The 20,916-nt window shown below is 36.1% G+C and overlaps 1 protein-coding gene and 1 pseudogene across 8 annotated transcripts in view; one reads left to right on the top strand and one right to left on the bottom strand.

Annotated features, from left to right (window-relative positions):
- PIAS2 (protein inhibitor of activated STAT 2) overlaps window positions 1-20,916 on the bottom strand; it is a 91,664-nt gene that overhangs the window by 11,722 nt on the left and 59,026 nt on the right. For 6 of the 7 annotated variants that reach the window (XM_032422942.1, XM_032422943.1, XM_032422939.1 and 3 more), the window contains exons 9-12: window positions 14,974-15,134; window positions 13,157-13,290; window positions 11,347-11,518; window positions 4,703-4,842 (exon numbers count right to left, since the gene is read on the bottom strand). In XM_032422942.1, the coding sequence (XP_032278833.1) occupies window positions 4,703-4,842; window positions 11,347-11,518; window positions 13,157-13,290; window positions 14,974-15,134 (607 nt within the window). Of the gene's footprint in view, window positions 1-3; window positions 2,785-4,702; window positions 4,843-11,346; window positions 11,519-13,156; window positions 13,291-14,973; window positions 15,135-20,916 lie in introns of those variants that run through there. The other variant, XM_032422945.1, reaches the window with a different exon arrangement.
- Window positions 4,849-8,807, top strand: LOC116643857 (annotated as a pseudogene). The gene has a single exon (XR_004301642.1). The product of XR_004301642.1 is annotated as a 40S ribosomal protein S25-like (transcript).

The raw sequence follows: 20,916 nt of genomic DNA, 5'->3' as shown, positions 1-20,916 counted from the left end.
CAAAAATGTTTTGTTAATAGTTGTCTCATATTTTGGAGACAAGATTATTTCCCAAAATCATTTTGTATTTATCATGAGTCATAAAACATTTGGGTAAGTGCTTACCATTCTGCCACAGAGAAGTTCAACACCACAATCAGTGATATTTAAAGTGCATAAAACCCCAAAATGAACATATTCCCTCACAAAACAACTGGAAAAACTACCTCTCAGAGACTTAAAGGGACCAGTCCAAAAATTTCCAGAGAAGTAAGACTACTCAAAGCAAACTTTTCCCCTTCATCACTTAACAGAATGAGAAGCAATTAAAATGATGAGAGAATGATCTGGATTCGGACCATTAAAAAAAACATACTTAGGCTCTTAAGATACTTCACATTTATTTTTTAGAAATACACCACATTGAGCTTCTAAAATATCACTTCTTAAACAGATGTCTGTTTCATGGATCGCTCTCTGTCACCCTGTCCCCACATCAAGAGTAGTACACAGTTCAACGCTCTGCACAAAGCAAGCACTTGGTTAACTGCTGCTCACTAACAAGTCAAATCTTAGTAGGGTTTACTGGGTTATAAGCTAATGCAGTTTTCTAAACCAAAGATCTGGGATTCTCCAATTACGCTTTAGAAACGGGAATGTGGAAAAGTTTGCCCAGTAATACAATTTTGAAGTATTAAAATTATAACAATAAATAATAAAAAAAATTCAACTCTGAGAAGTCTAGCAATAAACTTCAAAATCAGTCCCCCTAAACCTGACTAGATTTTAAAACATTAAAAAAAAATTACTAGGTATAGGTCAGTGAGACAGGCCAATTTCTGTTCAATTCTATGAACTTTTATATGCTGGCATTCAATGTCACCTCAAATATAACAATCATACAGAATAAAAGTCTGATATTAGACTGTTACTCAAAATAGAGAATATTTGTGGAAATGATATTTAAAATATTTAATAACCAGTATGAATAATTTATACCTCTTTTAAAGTACATTTATTCCCTTATAACTGTAAGGATATGATAAAAAGGCTTATCAAGTGATACAAGGTATAGCACCAATCATTTGAAAGAAAGCATTCAGTTTCTAAAGCATTTTTAAATACGGTTTTTCACTCCACATGCCTGTCACTAGCTCTATGATGCAAGGGAGTCTGAGCCAACACTGGACAAAGGGGATCACAATTAACTTTTCCAATGACTTCCCATTATACTGATAATCAGTAGATGACATATCTCAGTAAGCTGAGAGTTTCTCTTCACATTAATGATACTGTTCAGTAAATCCTCCACTTCTGAACAGTAATTCAAAATCTGTCTAGCCCTTATAATACCTTCCAAATTTTATATATTCAACATTTCTATTATTGACTAAGTCACAAAGATAGTTTACTGGCATGTCCTTTAATTGACTTAATTTTGTTAATTTGGTTTTCCTTCAAATGGTGTAACATTTTTCTTTAATAGCTTCTGCTTTTTATAGCCTACTTAATTTTATATGTTCAATCACTTTTAATGTTTGTTGAATCGCTCAGTCCATTTGAATAACTTAAACCTTTTTTATAAAGCTGAAGAAAGTATTACTATCTCTTGCAATATTGTGTACTGATGCCAAATCAACTCAAAAATGCTCATTTTCTAAATGCTTAACGCTTCCCACTTCATAACTGCAATTTAAATAAATATACAGGCTTGATAAAATTTTCAAACTGTCTGTGCAGCTCCAGCACTGAAGGCTGCCCATCAAGGTGCAAAGATTCTTCATATTTTCATTATTTCAATTCCCAGCTCCTCAGATGTACTACAATTACAATTCTCTTTGATGATCATTTCATGTGTGCCAGTCGATATATACTCATACAAGACTTAAGACATTTACTTCATCTATATCTTTTGACACCTTATCCAAGGATAACTGAATATGGGGACTTCTAATATGCCATAATAAAACAACTAGAAATGTTTCTAAGATTGGCTGAAACTCTTGACTGTGTCCCTAGCATTACACAGATGCTCTCCACACACAATCCAATGTTTTAATGTAAATATTTCTCACTGAAACCATTTTTTCTCAAACACTAACACTGAAGTTCGATACAGTATTTCAGATGTTATTCCTTCTGACAAAAAACTTTAAACTATTATCAAAGTCTTGCATCTTACATTTTAAGTATACTATTAAAGCTCCTATATGAAATAGATGGAGTTTCATGAATACGGATTAAAATGTTACTGCCTTGTTTTGTAGTTTAGTAAAATACTGTTTTCTTTATTTCACCATAAGTTTCAATTGCAGTGTGTTGTACTATATATTTTTATGCTCACCTAAGTATTTCATGGTTGAAAATGCTCAATTATTTTTAACTAAAAAGCAGGCAGTGTTAAAATTCTGACGGTACATTCTAAATGTTTTATTAACACTGATAAAATTGTAGTTTTTAGATTTTAAGTGCTTCTTTATGCGAAACTGACTCTACATGTCTTATTAATAACACCACATTTTCCTTACTTGAGCCATGAACTTTAACAAAACATGATTGCTACAGGACTAAATATGTAAATGTTTAGCACTTTCCAATTTTAATGATACAACTTTTGAGCACCATTCGCACCTGACAATATGGCACTAGCAATAATAAGGCAGTCATATTTTTTCTTGAAATAATCAAGCTGTTTTCCATTCCATAAATACAAATTATTTGTTTTATTTTGTATTCATTGTTGCACAGTATCAGGAGGTGTTCCAAGCTGCAGTTCATTATTAATATCATTTCTTCTTTGTTCTCCTGCAGATTCAGAAGATTCATATTTATGATGTTTAAAAGGAATGTTAAGAAATGTATTAAAACTTTGTCATCTCTCCATTCTTGATGTTCTATTTAATATTTTATTATAAATTATTAAATTTATAAATATCAAAACTCTGCACAACAGGACTAATTACATAAAAATTACGCACAAAAATAAAACCAAAATAATTACTAACTACAAAAGAGCACATTAACAATAAAACCAAAGTAAAAACTAAACTATTTAGATGCAGTAATTGCTACATAATTCATAGATGATGATAAACTGGTAATTCTTCTAATACAACAGATCCTTTTCTGTTCAATTTATCAATTGGTAAGAAAGCATTTCAACACTTCAATAACCAGCATCCCCATTCTGGTTTATACTGGCCAAGTATCAGCCCTGCATATTAGTCTTAGTTCCTTCATACCAGCTTGAAATATATTTTACAAAATATACAGGTAACATAACTTATTGCTTCTTAAATCTGTACATTTTATAAATAGTCTCACTTTATGCCCAAATTTTGAAATAATGTAAATTCTCTAAAATTAAAAATTCATCCAGACTCACATAATTTGAAAACTAACAGAGCAAGTGATTCATAAATTGTGGCTGTTCTAGTCTTAAATGGCCAGGGTTGCTTTAGTAAACAAAGTTTTTTCAGCATTAATTTGTATTTCAAGGTTTTTAGGAATACAAATTCTTCCAGAATGCTTGTTTATTACACATACTAAGACGATACGTGGACACTCTTCAACCTCATTTAAAACTAGACAAAGTTAAAGGAAAACATGGCAATTAGGCATTAAGCATCTCTGAGTTCCATCTGTCTTACGGACCAAGAATCCTCCCCTGTATCTTGGCATCAGGTTTTGTACACAACAGATATTTTGAATTGGTGCAGCCTGGGCTAACAATGTTTCAAATACCAATTCCCCAAGTACATATGGAGTAAACATAGTTAAGTAGGCTTTTTGAAATTTTTGATAGATACTATTATTGGTCTATTTCTCTTGATTAAATTTTATTGGAATAATTTGAATAAATTTCAAGTGGCAAGATTACACTAGGCCAGATAACACAATTACCGATTGTTTCAACACAAATTTTGCCCAACAGAATATATACCGTGCTTAAAATAAAGACCTCATTAAGAGGGTAAGAAAAATAAATTCTAGGTCAAAATTAACTTCACAAATCTAGAAAAGAATATTAAGAACAGGAGGAGGGAACTGTATTGCACCAAAAGGGCCCCTCAGAAAGAAGGGAAGTCATGAATACGAGAGGCACTGGTTTCAAGCTTGCTCAAATTTGACAAAAATGTCTACAATAACAATGGCTCTGGGGGGAAGAAAAGGGGGCGCAGGGTGGGAGGGGGAGTTCCAAATTTTATAATATGGCCTTGGTTCTAAGGTAATTCAAGCAGCACTGAACTTTTCAAATGTTAATATACACATAAGGAAACAGCTGGGAGATCCTATTTTTACAGAGGAGAAAAAGCCCACAGTTAGTTAAAGCTATGGGTAATGTCAACCCCATGGTACGGCAGTATGTTCTGAAGCTGTGACGGGTTACCGAGAAGATCATGAGAAAACACTCTCCTGAACCTGTGAAGCTTCTATGATAAAGAAAGTATCTCTTGACTACAAATTCCTTAGGAGGGAGAGTAAAGTCTATAAAATTTTCCTACTATCCTACTATATTTCCTATCATTAGGAATCTATAGATTGTTCTGTAGTTAAAAATGATAGGAATTGAATGTGATGCATTAAAACAGATACTACCTTTAAATGAAACCACCAAATTCCCTTAGTATTTGTGTTTAAATTTTAACACTACATTTGCTCCACAGATTAAGAGTAAAAGTAAATAAAACTTGGTAACAAAATACAAGAACTCTTCACATACCTGGCAAATCTGATGACATGCTTGATATTGGCGTGTGGTGGAATGGTACTGAGTAGTCTGTTAATGAAGGCGGAATAGCAGCAGGATCAACCGAAGTCACACTGGGCACCCTTACAGAAGATGGCTGATACATGAGAACCCTGTTTTAAATAGCACGGGAAATTACAAACAATCTGGCTGTTAGTTCACAGGAGACACGGGCCGCACCACTGGGCATTCTCAGCTGTAAGCGCACTAAGTTTCAACTCAACTACATGGCAGCTACTCACTACACAGTCCTCCACTCTACTCTCCTCTTTCTTAACAGTCTTCATTTTAACATGAACGTATGCTGGCTCTCAGCAGCAGCTGTGACGTGAGAGCAGGCTGGCATTCAAACATAACGTACAGTGCTGGAGCAATACAGAAAACTGTCATTCACAAGTAGAAATACACTTTACATAGGCTCTTATTAATGTATGTGCAACATAGATGTGGATGTTAGTAATTTTACCTATAAAGAAATTTAGAAATAAAATGGAGGACTCCTAAGATTTGATTTAAATCATGGCACCTTTGTAAGTGAAGCTACTTACTACAGCTCAACCACAAGCTCTTCCATTCTAACCCGAACTGTGTTAATTACCAAGCAATCTTATCTGAGAATCACCTGAGCAAAGATAGCCCATCCTAAAGCCAGCCAACCTGATGACAGCAGTCAGAAATTAGAATAAGATGATTTCTCAAGATTTAAGAAAAAATATCCAGAAATAAAAATATTAAGTTACTATGATACCATCTACCCTAAAAGGGTTTACAGACTTTGAAATTAACTAATCATGCTACTAAGAATACAAATTAAACACACTTAAAAAATACACTATAATTGGTTATATATATATATATATACACACATATATATACACACACTATATATATATATATATATATATATATATATAATTACAGCTTTATAATTTCAAGAAGCAGTATAATTAATCGTATTTTTTTAAATGTCAGGAATAAAGAGAGATGACTGCATTCTATCTATTTAACCTTCATTTTCTCTTAGTCGTCCAACCTCCCAAGAAAAGCATCTTGAATGTACACAAGAAACTAAGCAATGTCAGGGACCGTGTGGCTCATGGCGGCCATGTTTCTGTCCCTCATCTTAGTGAGGCTGCAGCGGTAGCAGCTGCTCTCTGAGCCTCATGATGCCACCTAAGGACAAGAAGAAAACGTGATGCAGGAAAGTCAGCCAAGATAAAGACCCAGTGAACAAATCTGGGGCCAAAACCAAAAAGAAATAGTCCAAAGGCAGAGTTTGGGACCTAAGATCAATAACCTGGTCTTGTTTGACAAGGGCCCCATGTGAAAAACTCTATAAGGAAGTTCCCATCTATAAACTAGTAACCCCAGCTGTTGTCTCTGAGAAACTAAAGATTCACAATTCCCTGGCCAGGGCAGCCCCCTTCAGGAACTCCTTAGTAAAGGATTCATTAAGCTGTTTTCAAAACACGGCATTCAAGTGATTTATGCCAGAAATACCAAGGGCGGAGATGCCCCTACTACAAGTAAAGATGCATAAACAGGTCCCACCAACTGTACCTTTTGAAAAATAAAATTTATTTTTAAAAAGGAGAGGGGACAGGGACACAGGGACATTAATGCTAGCATCCCAAAGCACTGCCAGTGAACTACTGTAAGCTTAATGAGAGAGGCACGGAATTATGTAGCTGGAAGGGATCATTACAAAAATGAAGAAAGTAAAACCAACAGAAAACTTAGCACCATGGTCACAAAGCTAGACTGAGACGACCACTAGGACCTCTAGATGTCCTTTCTTTTGGTCGAAACACTTCCTGTTACTGCTCCAATTATTACATACTAGTGATAAGAACTGATGACATAGTTGCATGACACTTTTCATACTCTAAACAACTGACAAAACTATTTCATGACCTCCATTTAAATCTCAAACCACTAAAATAATCACAACCTATTTAGACACTGGAGTCATTCTAAAACTAGTTTGCCTAATGACATGAGGATTCTGTCTAGCTCTTATTCTATACTCTTTGTCAAAAATACGGACATCACTGGAAATGTGGAAAATGAAGTCATCTTGTGAGTACATATATAGCTGTGTTGGCAACCATGTTATTCTCAGAATAGTGAATAAATAACATAGGTCAGAGTTCAGAAGTCTTAAAAATGGATCCATAGGAAACATAACATGCTTGAGACAATTAACAGAAGCCTGGTATTTCAAACACATTTTCCAGAGGTAGATGAAGATGGAAGTCATCATCCAAAGAGCAACCTGCCTGGCTAGAAATCAGAAGGCTTCTTGGCCTCCTGGAGACCTAAAACCACAAGCAGGAAGTGGGCAATACTAGAAAAGGCAGACTCTGTGGAGGAGGAAAGAATGAACTGGGGATGAAATCAAGTAAGTTATGTTGTATTAAAGCACATCTTTTCTTAGAGATTTGAAAACAGTGGTCCTCCTACAGGGATGAAAGTACAACAGGTAATCACCGAAAGTATTTTCAAATTACACGTGATCCTACCTCCCACACAGGAATGTGTATCTGTAATTGGGGGTGGGGGAACAGGGGCTAAGGAAAGAGACTGGTATGCTCATGCTGAGGAGGGGGTTAAAAAAATGGCTCTGATTATTCTGGCTGTCTCATAGTATTAATATCTTAATATTTTTTTTAAATGTAAGAGACAAGCTTTTGAAGATACACACATACACACACCACACACACATGGCACATGCCCATGCCTACCTTCCTCCTGCTCTTTCTCTTCCTTTGCTATCTCACACTGAAAAGTTTCTTTTGTCTTGATCCTGAATGGACCTCTGAACTTGAATCAGATTTATAGGCGACAACAACAAAACTCACTTTCCGCCTTGGCTCCATTACTCACACCTATAGCATCAAGTCAGTGTCCCAAGACACAGTCTATCACCATAATAACATCTAATTATCGCATAGGTTCTGTTCTCGTAACATGAAACTTTAAATTAAGTAACTTACTCCTTGTTTCTCCAATACAAAATGTTGACTGTCACAACATGTGAAAATGTCAAAATCCAATGAAGGTACAAATTATTAGATCAACAATTAAAATCTTAGCAAACATCTGAAAAACTATTTTGTGTAGATTAATTTCTATTACATGAACTTTGCAACCATTAACACAAATTCCATTTTTATAGAATGGGTAAATTAGTCATTTGTGACCATTATCAAATTATACACTGGTAGCAGATTTTGGTTTTAATCAGAATATTCACAAGGACTACATTCAGAAAGGTAAATGATTCTAATGTCTATGCAAAAAAATAGATTTATAAATATGGAATAACAAGGGAGAAATGTAAATGGCTATATCTGATGGAATTGTGGGTATAAAAATGTGATATTATAAGATAATAAAAAATTTAAAATCTGTAACATGTTACTGCCTCCTCACAGGATTGGCAAATACACACACAGGCATAGGTATACATTATGCATGTGTACATATATATTTTAAATTTTTGTAGCTTTATCCATAACATCACAGCACAAAGGTAAACTGCTGGAACACTGCTAGAGAGCAAACATTAGTACTCTAGACCATGTACTGGATCACTGAATTCATCATACTTGGCCCAGACTTAGATGTCTGAAAATGAGTTAACAGTTCAATAACTTGAATTTTTATCCATAAACCTGAAATCCCCTGTGTGCTCCCACTTTATCATACAAACATAAAAAAGATTCAATTTTGTTACCAATTCCTAATGAGTCTTAATCCACAGAAATAAGTATCTCTATATTTGCCTATGTCTGTCTTTAGAATACCTTATTAGTGACAAAGTAATCATTCAATGATTCAGGGAATGGGGTTGGGACATAGTATTTAGAATTATCTTATAATGTAGAAAAATATCAGAGGTTTTTCTAAAAGTCTTAGATTAAGGTGCCAGTCTCTTCTGCTAGGTACTATATGACCACATTTAAGGACTAGAGTAGGTACTCGAGAGACTAGAAGGATTACCATCAAAATGTTAACAGAAGGGGGCACCTGGGTGGCTCAGTCGTTAAGCGTCTGCCTTCGGCTCGGGTCATGATCCCAGGGTCCTGGGATCGAGCCCCACATCAGGCTCCCTGCTCGGTGGGAAGCCTGCTTCTCCCTCTCGCACTCCCCCTGCTTGTGTTCCCTATCTCGCTGTCTGTCTCGGTCAATAAATAAAATAAAATCTTTAAAAAAAAAAAAAAAATGTTAACAGAAGTTATGTCTAGGTGGAATGCATTCTACTTGATTGTAAAACAACTGTAAAAATTGTTTTTAAGAACAATTTCTAAGGGTGCCTGGGTGGCTCAGTTAGTTGAGCGTCTGACTCTTGGTTTCGGCTCATGTCATGATCTCAGGGTTGTGGGATCAAGCCCCAAGTCAGGCTCTGTACTCAGCAAAGAGTCTGCTTGGGATTCTCTCTCCCTCTCCCTCTGCTCACGTGCACTCTCTCCCCCTTTAAAAAAAAAAAGAACAATTTTTACTAAAACAAATACCTCTTTAAAAATAACTGCTCTCTGGAATGTAACTGAAAGAAAGTTTTCCTGGTTTCTCATTCTCTATTCTTTCTCATTTGCCAAGAAGGACCAAGAAGTCCTACGATAAACTTACACAGCAGAGAAAAACCATGAAAATTCTACATGCTGAGCCACAAGACAATATGAAAAGGATGACCAAGAACAAAACCAGAAAAGCATTAAGAGTTGGAAGGGATTACAGAGAGGATATAACCATAGCATGAGTCTCCCTGACATCCACTGAAACAGGTGGCATCCAATCTACCTCAATACAGAAAATGTGATTTTACACACAAAACATCAACTTTCCTAGTGTTCAGCTCCAATTGAAAGTCTTTCCATGTATCTTCCCTCTGAATTTTAAGAACTACAAGATATTCACATATTCACATATCACATATTCTCTTGCCCTGGCTTAACAGCTTCAGTCCTTAGACCCATCCACCCATCATGCTACAGTATGCACTATTTACCACCCTGTTCCCATCTTCTCATGATTAACACTGACTAAAATGATATTAAGTAAAAATCATCTAGCCTTGAACAGAATAAAACTAGTGTGGGTATATATCCTGGACACTATGCTTCTTTCATTAATGCAGCCTAAGAATAAATCAGCTTCAGTAAACCCTTCAAACCATTAAGTGAATTCTGATATTTCAGAGTTTCTATCAGGAATGGCTATTAATGAACTAAATACCTTTCCAGAATCCATTAAGATGACTATATAGTCATCCTTATGATACAATCCATTTTATCAATGTATTTCCTAACAATAAAGCATTCCTGGATGAACCCTACTTTGTGGTAATGGATACCATTTTAATATATAATTAAATGATTTCCTAAGATTGAATTTAGAATTTTCATTGGTCTTTCTAATGTGAGCCAGCTTCATTCTGCATGGTTGTTAATGTGTAAATCTCATTTGGGTATTAGGAATTAAGATGACTTCATGGAATGAGCTGGGTAGCTATAACTTCTAGACTTTTTAAACCAAAATACACTGAGAGTATAATTCCATTTACATAAAATGTCTAGAACAGGCAAATTCATAGAGATGGTAAGAAGACGAACAGTTGCCTAGATCTGGGGTGTGAATGCAGATTAACTGCAAGTGAACATGAGAGAAGTTTACTATGTGTTAGAAATACTCTACAACTGAATTGATGATGAATGGGCAACTCCCTGAATTTACTAAAATCAATGAACTGGGCAACTTAATAGCTGAGATGGGAAAATTTTATGGCATATAAATTATACCCCAATAAAGCCATTATAAAAAATAAGTACACTGAGAGGCCCAAAGGACAAGACTGGCACACCCAAGTCTAATAGTATGTTCATGGGATGTCAGGAAAATCCTCTGCTACTATCTTGCAGGTTCCAAAATTTCTAAGAAGCACCTGTTGTTAGATACTTAAAGCTATCACACTTACTACATAAGACAGCAATAGCTTCTGCCACACGAGTCATAAAACCTACATGCTAGAACACATTTACTTGACCACAGTTTGCCCTGGAGAGGATGAAATAGGAAGGCAACCAATTTTTACTGAGAGACTATCACATGCCTGACACTGAGCCTAAGCTTTCTCACTAGCTTATTGAAATCGGACAATCATCTTATGAGGTAGGTATTATTTAACCCCATTTTACAGAGCAGAAAAAGGAGGCTCACACAAGTATTTCAGTCAAGATCCAGAACGAGTAAGCAATGGTATCAAAACTGGAATCCACACCTGTCAGATTCCCAATGCCACACTCCATTTTCACGCCAGGCTTACTCATGTTGGTCTGTGATGCCAAATTTAGGTTCCAGAAAATGACAAAAAAGGATCAAATAATGAAATACTTAGACATGAGAAGAGTTCAACTCTCACTTCCCAAAGATGTTAATAATTTCTTCATCAAAATTTTCTCCTTTAAACAAGGTGCTCTCTTGAAAATATTTCAACTGAACAAAGGCAAATGAAAATAGCCTTCTATGGTTATGCAACTCTCAAAGAGACATTGACAAACCTGTACCAAGAACAGTTCCAAGTGTAATAAACAATAGTGAACTATAAATTAACAAACCCTTTGGTTGGGCTGCTTTGTGTTTCTGACATAAAGATGCATTTCCTTTTGGCAGGAGGGTCTTCCTCTTCATCAGAAGAGCTTTCTATTGTTAGGTCAATAACATCCACTTTCTTCTTGCTTGTCTCATTGGCTACAGTCACTGAACAAGGCTTACTGAGGACACTTGAACCTGATGTAAGGAAGAGAAGTAAAAGAAAAAAAAAAAAGGTGGGACACAAATAAACTCTAACCATAAGTCTTAACTGTGCAGCAAGTCCAGGAGAATATACAGCCGGGAAAGCCACATACTCTGCCCACTGGATAGAGACTAACTCCTTAACTCCACACATTTGTCTGTAAAGTGACTGCTCACCTGGGGAGAAAGAGTAAGCTCTATGCCTTGCCAGAGGGTCAAAGCCTCCTTCGGAAAGCATGCTCTTATGTCCCCAGTACTGCCAAAGGATTGGCTCAGATCCTGGTGCTCACACTTGTCCCCCCAGGTTAGCAGTCATTTTATGGACAGCATAGGGTTAGGGGTCCAATCTGCAGCCACAGGCAAGAGTATGTGGCTTCACAAGCTGTGTATTCTCACAGATGTGTGGCACTGTCAAGTCAGAATCGAATACTTCCCTTCTAGCAAAGCAATGGTGCTCATGTCAGAGACTGTAGAGGCCCCTCGCCATAAGCCAGAACTTGATAAAAATTTAAACCTTGATGATGAGCTGAAAAAACTCCAAACTTCTCATTTAAGTTATTCAGACATTTAAAGCTTTTCTTAGCAACTATCTATTAATCACTTAGGTCCTCCTTTCTGCCCACATATACCATATGTTAACTCACCATAGAAATTACATTATGCGCTGTAATCTGTTTAACAGAAAACTAATCCTGGCTGATAATGGAAAAGCAGCAGCTAATCAACTAAATCACTATTCTTCTCAAAGATGAGGGAAACCTTGATCATTCTACCTATAGGTTCAGTAACAATCACAGGAGAATGAAATTTTTTAAGTAGGTTCCACACCCAATGTGGGGCTTGAACTTAAGACCTTCAGATGAAGAGCTGCTTGCTCTACCAAATGAGCCAGCCAAGTGCCCCAGGAGAATGATTAATATTAACATCAATCTTTTACTTTTTACACCGAGTACCCATTATTCATTACATTGTCAGAACATCAAATATAATCAGCACAAAACTTAAATGCAGTGAGTGGACTATGTCAGATAAAAAGAAAACTTTAGGTTCACCTACAGGTTTCAATTACTATAATTGCCCCTAGCTTCCCCACTCAGTGTGTATGGGTATAGGGAGTTGAAGGCTGAGTATACATCCTAGGTAACCAAGACAATGGTCAAATTCCTTGCCACAAAGAAATGGAAACAATCTGTTCACTTTTTTAGCAACTAATCTGTGAGCACCTGCCCCCACCCTCCAATGATGGATTCTGTGGCCTCTCTAAGCACACCTCCACTTGCAGTTCCCCCAAAAGGTACCCGAAAAACGATCCTGAAAAACCATCCATAAAAATGTCATTTATAACTTTTCATTTTGTAACAAACACCATATATTAAAATAATTTTAAATGATTGCTTCCTTTACTTTACAGATTTACAATATACTATGAAAAAGCTAATTATAAGATGGTATAAACTTTAGCACATTTCTTAAGGAAAGAGTAAAAATCATTTGGGGGAAATTACATATGTAACAGATGATCAAAAGATAAAGTTCGCAAACTGAGTTCCAAATGTAGTTCTAGTGGCCAAAGTTAACGATAAAGACAACGTTGTCTCAGTGCTTTGCTCTCTGTGGCCATTCTGCACATACTTTCTATTTTTGTACACGGCTGGCTGGACAATTTCATAGCTTCTTTCTTCGGTCTCATTGGACACCAAGTGCCATCCTCTTGGAATTTGATCTCATCCACATCAGAACAGTCATTGAGAATTTCCATAAAAAGCCTATAAACCAATTAAGAAGTACATAAATGTAATCAACAGCTTTGTTCAAAGGTGAACTAACAAAGTAATACATATACTGCCTTGGAGACAAAAGTAATGCTATCTGACATTTTGTTTTGGTGTTTCAATACTTCACATTTGTTTACACTATTACATCCCCTTCCTCCTAGGTTTTAGATCTTTAATGAGCAACATAAGTGACTTACTGAGTATCATCTAAGAAATCAGTGACTAAACAGAAAGACACCTGGAGCCTCGTAACTGGGATTGGCAGTAAAGAACAACCTCCAACATAACATATAAAACAAACATAAGCAGGGGCGCCTGGGTGGCTCGGTCGTTAAGCATCTGCCTTCGGCTCAGGTCATGATCCCAGGGTCCTGGGATCGAGCCCCGCGTCGGGATCCTGCTCCGCGGGAAGCCTGCTTCTCCCTCTCCCACTCCCACTGCTTGTGTTCCCTCTCATGCTGTCTCTTTCTCTCTCTCTCCCTGTCAATTAAATAAATAAAATCTTTAAAAAAAAAAAAAAGCAAATATAATAAAGGTTGTTATATAAAAAATAATTTATAAGCTTATTATCAAGAAAAAAGGATCATGGGGTAGGGAAAAGGAGGATTAGGGACATGAAAAAGTCTCAATAAACTTAAAATAACTCTGCATACAACTATGTTCTATGCCCATAATGAAATTTGAAATCATCTTTAGAAAAATATGTGGAAAATGCCCAAATATGTGGAAACTAAAAACAAATGAGACAAAAAAAAATACAACAAAAAACATAAAAACACAAATTAGAAAGTATTTTGAACTGAATGAAAATGAAAAAATTTGTGGAATATAGCTAAAGCAGTACTTGGAAGAAAATTTAAAGCACTAATCTTCCTATATTAGAAAAGGACTCAAATCAATAACCTCAGCTTCTACCTAAATGAAACCAGAAAAAGAAGAGCAAATTAAAATGAAAGTAAACATGAAAAGGGAAATAAAGAAAAGAAATAGAAAAAAGAGAAAAATCAATGAAAACAAAAAGCTGGGACTTTAAGATCAATAAAATTGACAAACTTCTAGTCACACTAAGGCTCAAAAAGAAAATAGATAATCTGAGGAAATCCACCTATATTAAAGAAAATGAATTTGTAGTTAAAAACTTTACCACAAAGAAAGCCCCAGTCCCAAACATCTTCACTAGGGAATTCTACCAAATATTTGAGGAGACAGGATACCACCACTTCCCAACTCATTTGTACGAGGCCAGCATTACTCTGGCATTAAAAGCAGACAAAAGGGGCGCCTGGGTGGCTCAGTGGGTTGAGCGTGTGACTCTTGGTTTCCGCTCAGGTCATGATCTCATGGGTCGTGGGATTAAGCCCCATGTAGGGCTCCGTGCTCAGCACAGAGTCTGCTTGAGAGATTCTCTCTCTCCCTCTCCCTCTGCCTCTCTCCCCACCCCAACCCACGCTCATGCTCTCTCTCTAAAATAAGTAAATAAAATCTTCAAAAAAAAAAAAAAAAAAAAAGACATTAAAAGAAAACAACAGACCAATATCCCTCGTGAGTTTAACAAACCCAACAGTACACAAACCCAACAATAAATAAAAAGGGTAACACGATGCTGGACTAAAATTTATATGAGGCTGTATTGAATGTTTACATAACCTAACACTTATATTGGGATATACTTACCCATCTAAAATTAGACTTTCATAGGCTGCTTTTTTGTCACACACAGGGCAGATCCACGTGGGCTTCTTCTCATTCATTTGCAGATAAAGGGCAGCATCAAAACACTGTAGATGTGTACAAGTCACTGCACGGCATGGGATTGTCAACCTCATTTTCCCTAACTACAGGACAGGAAAGACAACAGGGGGAAACCTTTCAGAAAGGAGAATAAAGCCACAAAGGCAAGAGTCATTCATTAGAGTCTGAAAAGATCCTACAGAAGATCAAAATGAAAAAAAATTCAAACCAGAATTTATCTCCATCAAGACTGCTACCTATTTTATTTGTATTCACTGACTGCCCTATGACTTTTAAAAGCCCATTTCACTTTTTTAAAATAATTAACATGTAAATTCACAGGTAGGAAAAAATGTTTCTTTCTTACCTGTTCCCCTATGTAGAGGGAACCACTGTTACCCATCTCTTACATGTACTTTCACTGATACTCTACGCATAACCAAGTATGTATTTTAAAAATTTTCCCAGAAATGGTGGCATGCAATACACACAATTCTGTACCAACTGTCACATAATACTTGGTGATTGTTTCATATATATCAGTACACAAAATTCATATATATCAGTACACAGACCATGATATGAAGGTATCGTAACTGATATGAAGTACATGATATGAAGGATCATTATTTATTTAACTAGTATCCTGCCCTAGTGATGGACGTTTAAATTATTTCCAATCTTTTATGACTACAAATCATGCTGCAATAAATATCTACAGGATAAACTCCTAGAAGTGACATTTTTGGATCAAAGGGAAAGTGCATTTGTGATTTCTGTCACACTGACAAAATATCTTCCACAGAAGTTATCTACCTGCTGATTTATGCATATACTTGTATCAATGTGCTTGGTTCCCCTCAACCTTGTCAGCATAGTACTATAATTCACTCTGATCTCTGCCAACCTGACAGGTAAAAAATACCCCATTACAGTCGTGAACTATATTTGTCTTAAAATTTTAAGTTGAGCTTCTTTTTTTACTTCTAAGAGCCATTTGTGTTTCTAAGAACCATCTATTCAAAACCTTTTCTCATTTTCCATTTGGTTGTTAGTCTTTGGTTATCCATCTACAGAAGCTCTACATTAAGTCAGCCTCTTATAAATGATATGAACTGCAAATATATTTTTCACTTATGAAAATTTTGTGTGTATAATCACATGTGCTGATATTCCAATATACTTTTATGTAACTATAGTGCTTTGTTCAATTCTTATTCCAATTGGTAGAGGCATACCAACATCAGGACACACCAGATTAGATTGAGTCTTTCTGTATAGCCTTTCAACAGCCCTCCCTATATACTTCCTTACAAGGAATATCTGTTTATAACCAGCTCTGTGTAATTCTGATAGAAAATCTGTTTCTCCCACTAGACTCTAAGCTCCACGAGGACAAGGTCCATGTCACTGTTCACCACGGTAATCCAAGTGTCACAGCATAATACCCAGAATGCAGCATGTGCTCAGTATTTGTTGACCAGATGACAGAACAAAGAAAGACTAGAAAAATGGCAAAGGGAAAGAAAGGGAAGAAGGAAGGACTCCTTTACAAGCACTATAAAGTCTAGAAAAATTCACAGCAAAATTACACTGTTAACTTTGCCTGAGGGGTAGGATTTGTTTTTTTTCCCCCCCTTTTGGTTTATCTATAATTTCTTTCTTCTAAAATGAACATTTGGTTATTTCATAATTAAAAAAATTAATTTAGCCAAGTTGTCACCACAGCAATAACTATCGTTTGTATAGTTCTACTTACATGGAAGGCACAATGTTGATGACTTTATATTATAAAGTGACACTTTATATTTAAACCTAACAACTGCGCTGTATGATTGATCTAGATTATCATCCCACCCACCCCCACCCCAAGAACACTGAGGCACAATGACTATCATTACAAAGTTAGAAAGTGGCAGAGCCAATATCTGAACCGAGCAGCTCTGGCTCCAGAGTCCATACTCTTATCACTGTGCTATACTGAGTGTTTAACTAAAATTCTAAAAGGGATCTTAGAAGTTACAGTGATTCATGCAAGTACATAGCACAACAGAACTCATTATTTGAGACAGAAAAAAAAGAAGAGAACCTGAGGCAATTTCTCTTCTTACGATATTTGTTTCTATATTTTCCCTTCCTTTAATAACAAATTATCTCCTAAGTCATGTGGAATCTTACTGGGCACTAAGGATTTTTACCTACATTTCACAGAATTCTCCTAACAGCCCTATGACTGCAGAAAGACCAGTATCTGTATTTCTGCTTTTGAAATGAAGATGCTGAGATGACGTGAGGCTACAAACACGCTCACTGAGACCCAGCTGGTGGAGCTCTAACACAAACGCAAATGTTTTTTGCTTCCATGAGGATCCTTCTAGTTTTACAACACCACATGGTGCTGGTTCTTGGTTTCAATTATCTACCTTTTCCTATTTTGCTAAGAGTTCTATTAGGGATCGATGCTGACTAAACACCTATTTAGCACCCTAATGAGATGTCTACAGGGGTTTCCCACCCCCTTTCAACTATTAATATAAATAATTTTCATAGGTTTTCTAAAATCAAACCATACTTGCATTCCTAAGAGGTATCCTTTTGTTATCATGTATTATTCTTTTAAAATACTGGATTCTTTTTAAAGTACTGGATTCTACTGGCTAGTGTTTTACTTAGGAATTTTTCTTCATTGCTTTTTATTTGGAAACAACCTAAATAATCACTAAAAAAGGTAGAACAAGTTAATTTACACCACACCCAATCAGCAAAATACCCATAGTGATTAAAATAAGACATATCTACAGATATTAATAGTTAAGATATACTGTTAATTTTAAAACAGTAAACCACAGAATAGTATATGTAGCACAATACAATTTTTTCCAATAAACACACGATTATGAACATAAAGTTCAATCTAGAAAGATATATTTCATACTATTAGTAATATTACTTCTGAGTAATAGACCTCATCAATTTAAAGTTTTAATGTTTGTTCTATTTGAATAATTTTATAATAAGGTAGGTAATATTTGTCAATTTCCATAATTTGTTTCTTTTAAATAATGCTCTAACTCGGCCTACTATGGCTTTTTTGGGGGGGGGGGCTACAAGTTCTCATACTTTTGGCTTCAGAATCCCTTCACACTCTTAAAAATTGAGAATCTCAAGGAGTTTTTTTATGTATATAGGTTATATTTGCCAATATTTATTGTAGTAGAAATTAAGGCAGACATTTTTAAAACATAAGAATACACAAAAACACACACTACATCAACCCTCGGAGCACTGACATCACGAACATTCAGGTAATCCCTATTAAACACCACTACCTACTCATGAGAGAATGAGAGCAAAAAAGGGACAAACTGCATCCTAGTATTATTTTATGAATAGCTTTGACTGGGGCGCCTGGGTGGCTCAGTAGGTTAAGCATCTGCCTTTGGCTCAGGTCATGATCCCAGGGTCCTGGGATCGAGCCCCACATCAGGCTCCTTGCTCTGCGGGGAGCCTGCTTCTCCCTCTCCTCCCTGCTTGCACTTTCTGTCTCTCCTTCATTCCCTCTCAAATAAATAAATAAAATCTTAAAAAAAAAAATAGCTTTGACTTTGTGAACCTCGTCCAAGAGTCTCAGGGGCCCCCAAGTATCTCTGAGCCACGCTTTGAGAACTTGCTTTTTTTCTTCTTCTTCTTCAGTGCCACCTTCATCTCTCCTGTCACTGCCTTAGAATTTCCACAATATACAGAACTGAAAACATTCACAACTATGGAAGTTGCTGATCCTAAATTTAATCCTAGTGTCTTACAAGAGTTAATGAACATTTCCCAAGTTAAAAAAAGCATTTATTACCAACTGGCCAAATCTGATCAGCTTCCTAATACTGATTATGGTGTGTCAATAAAAGAGGCTTTGTATGTGTTAAATTCTATTTAGTCAGATAATGGATGGATGGATAAAAGAAATCACACCTAACCAATGCAACACCTTTTTTGATTTTGTTTTTTAAGTTTTTACTTAAATTCCAGTTAACATACAGTGTAATATTAATTTCAGGTGTACAATATAGTGATTCAACACTTCCATACATTACTTGGTATGCATCACAAGTGTCCCCCTTAATTCTCATCACCCATCCCCTCTGGTGACCACCAGTTTGTTCTCTATAGTTAAGAGTCTGTTTCTTGGTTTGCCTCTCTCTTTTTGTCCCTTTGCTCATTTGTTTCTTAAATTCCATATATGAATGAAATCATATGGTATTTGTCTTTCTCTGATTTTGCTTAGCATAATACTCATGCTCTATCCATCTCATTACAAATGGCAAGATTTCATCTTTTTTATGGCTGAGTAATATTCCTGTGTGTGTGTGTGTGTGTGTGTGTGTATGTACGTACACACACACATATATATACCACATCTTCTTTATCCATTCATCAGTCAGTGGACACTTGGGTTGCTTCCATAATTTGGCTATTGTAGATAATGTTGCTATAAACATCAGAGTGAAATGTTATGCATAGAGTTCCTAAACTGATTTTCACTTTACTGTAGCCTAATTAGTATCTATGTAAATTAAGAAAGAATGTATATAGTAAAAATGGCCCAAATCAGTGGTTCCAAACTATATATGAGTCAGAATCTTAAAAGATAAAATCAAACCTAGCTCCCTTTTCTATCCCCCAGCCACCCAGCCCATCTCTGCAGGACAGGCAGAAAATCACTAGCTGATATCACTAAGATAGAACCCCTGTGTAAAATTCAGACACTGTGTTCAGAAATATAATTATTAGATCCCTCCCTCAAGAACGACTGCAAAATTGCCTTCCATAGGTCCCAAGGATGGAGGCTTTGGACTGTGCTCCCCACTACCCAGACTCATGTCTATTCTAAATCATTTTACAAACATACTGTGAACTAGAACAAACACTTCTTCCACTACCTTAAAGCTATCATTTCTCTCATTTCTGCCTCCTGATCCCAGGGTTCACCTCTTATCCTTCCAAATGCTTCCGATCCACTCTGTGCTCCTCTATTTCCTAGCACCGCATCAGATCCAGTGTTACCTCTGCAGCCAGAGGCTGCACTCCTTTCTGCTCTCTTCAACCAATACTGGTATTATCTCCTCCTCAGAAACTCCTCTCATCATCTAACTTCTGTCATCCATCTGTTAAATTTGATCAAAACATCTGGTGTTCTAATTAACATGTATCATATACTATAGTTAGCTTCAACTTCATGTTAACACTACTACAGCCTGAAAAGTACCACTTACTCTTTCCTTAGAAAGTGCTGAAAAAATCAGGTAGGATGATTTTTTCAAAAAGTTCAAAAGACAGTCTGCAAAAGAGACTTAGTGAAAAGGAACTGCTCCCTATTTTTATATAGAAGGAATCCTAACCACTCTGATAGGCCACTTTCACTATTTTGAAAATCTCAGAATCCATTAGTATGTTAGTCCATTGTGTTTTGTTTGGGTTGTTCTCATACAGAATAGCAGTGTTTGAAGAAAAAAGGAAAAAAACAAGTGCAGAGAAAACAAGACAGAAAATGGAATCATGCAACCGTTAGAACTCCTTAGGTAAGCTATACAGGAGCTTACCTAATATTCTTTCTTCCTGACAGAATAATCTGCTACTAAAACATAAAGGTAACACGAGTTCCCTTCCCATGTAGTGACTGTGCCTAGAATATAGCCAGCAATTAACATTTGCTTAACATACTAGGGTTAAACTGTTAAGAAAACTGTCAATATTCAACTGTTTTTAACCAACAAAATGGCGATTTCCTGTGTTTCAATTTAACATCAATTTTAACACGAGAGGGAGGAAAAGGGTAATGTGAAGACACTCAAAAGAACTCACGCCTCAAGGTTTGCACACAGCATGGGGGTA

Source organism: Phoca vitulina, unplaced genomic scaffold (assembly GCF_004348235.1).
Source record: "Phoca vitulina isolate PV1807 unplaced genomic scaffold, GSC_HSeal_1.0 scaffold27, whole genome shotgun sequence".
Lineage (NCBI taxonomy): Eukaryota > Metazoa > Chordata > Mammalia > Carnivora > Phocidae > Phoca > Phoca vitulina.
This window is presented reverse-complemented; position numbering and strand designations above follow the sequence as displayed.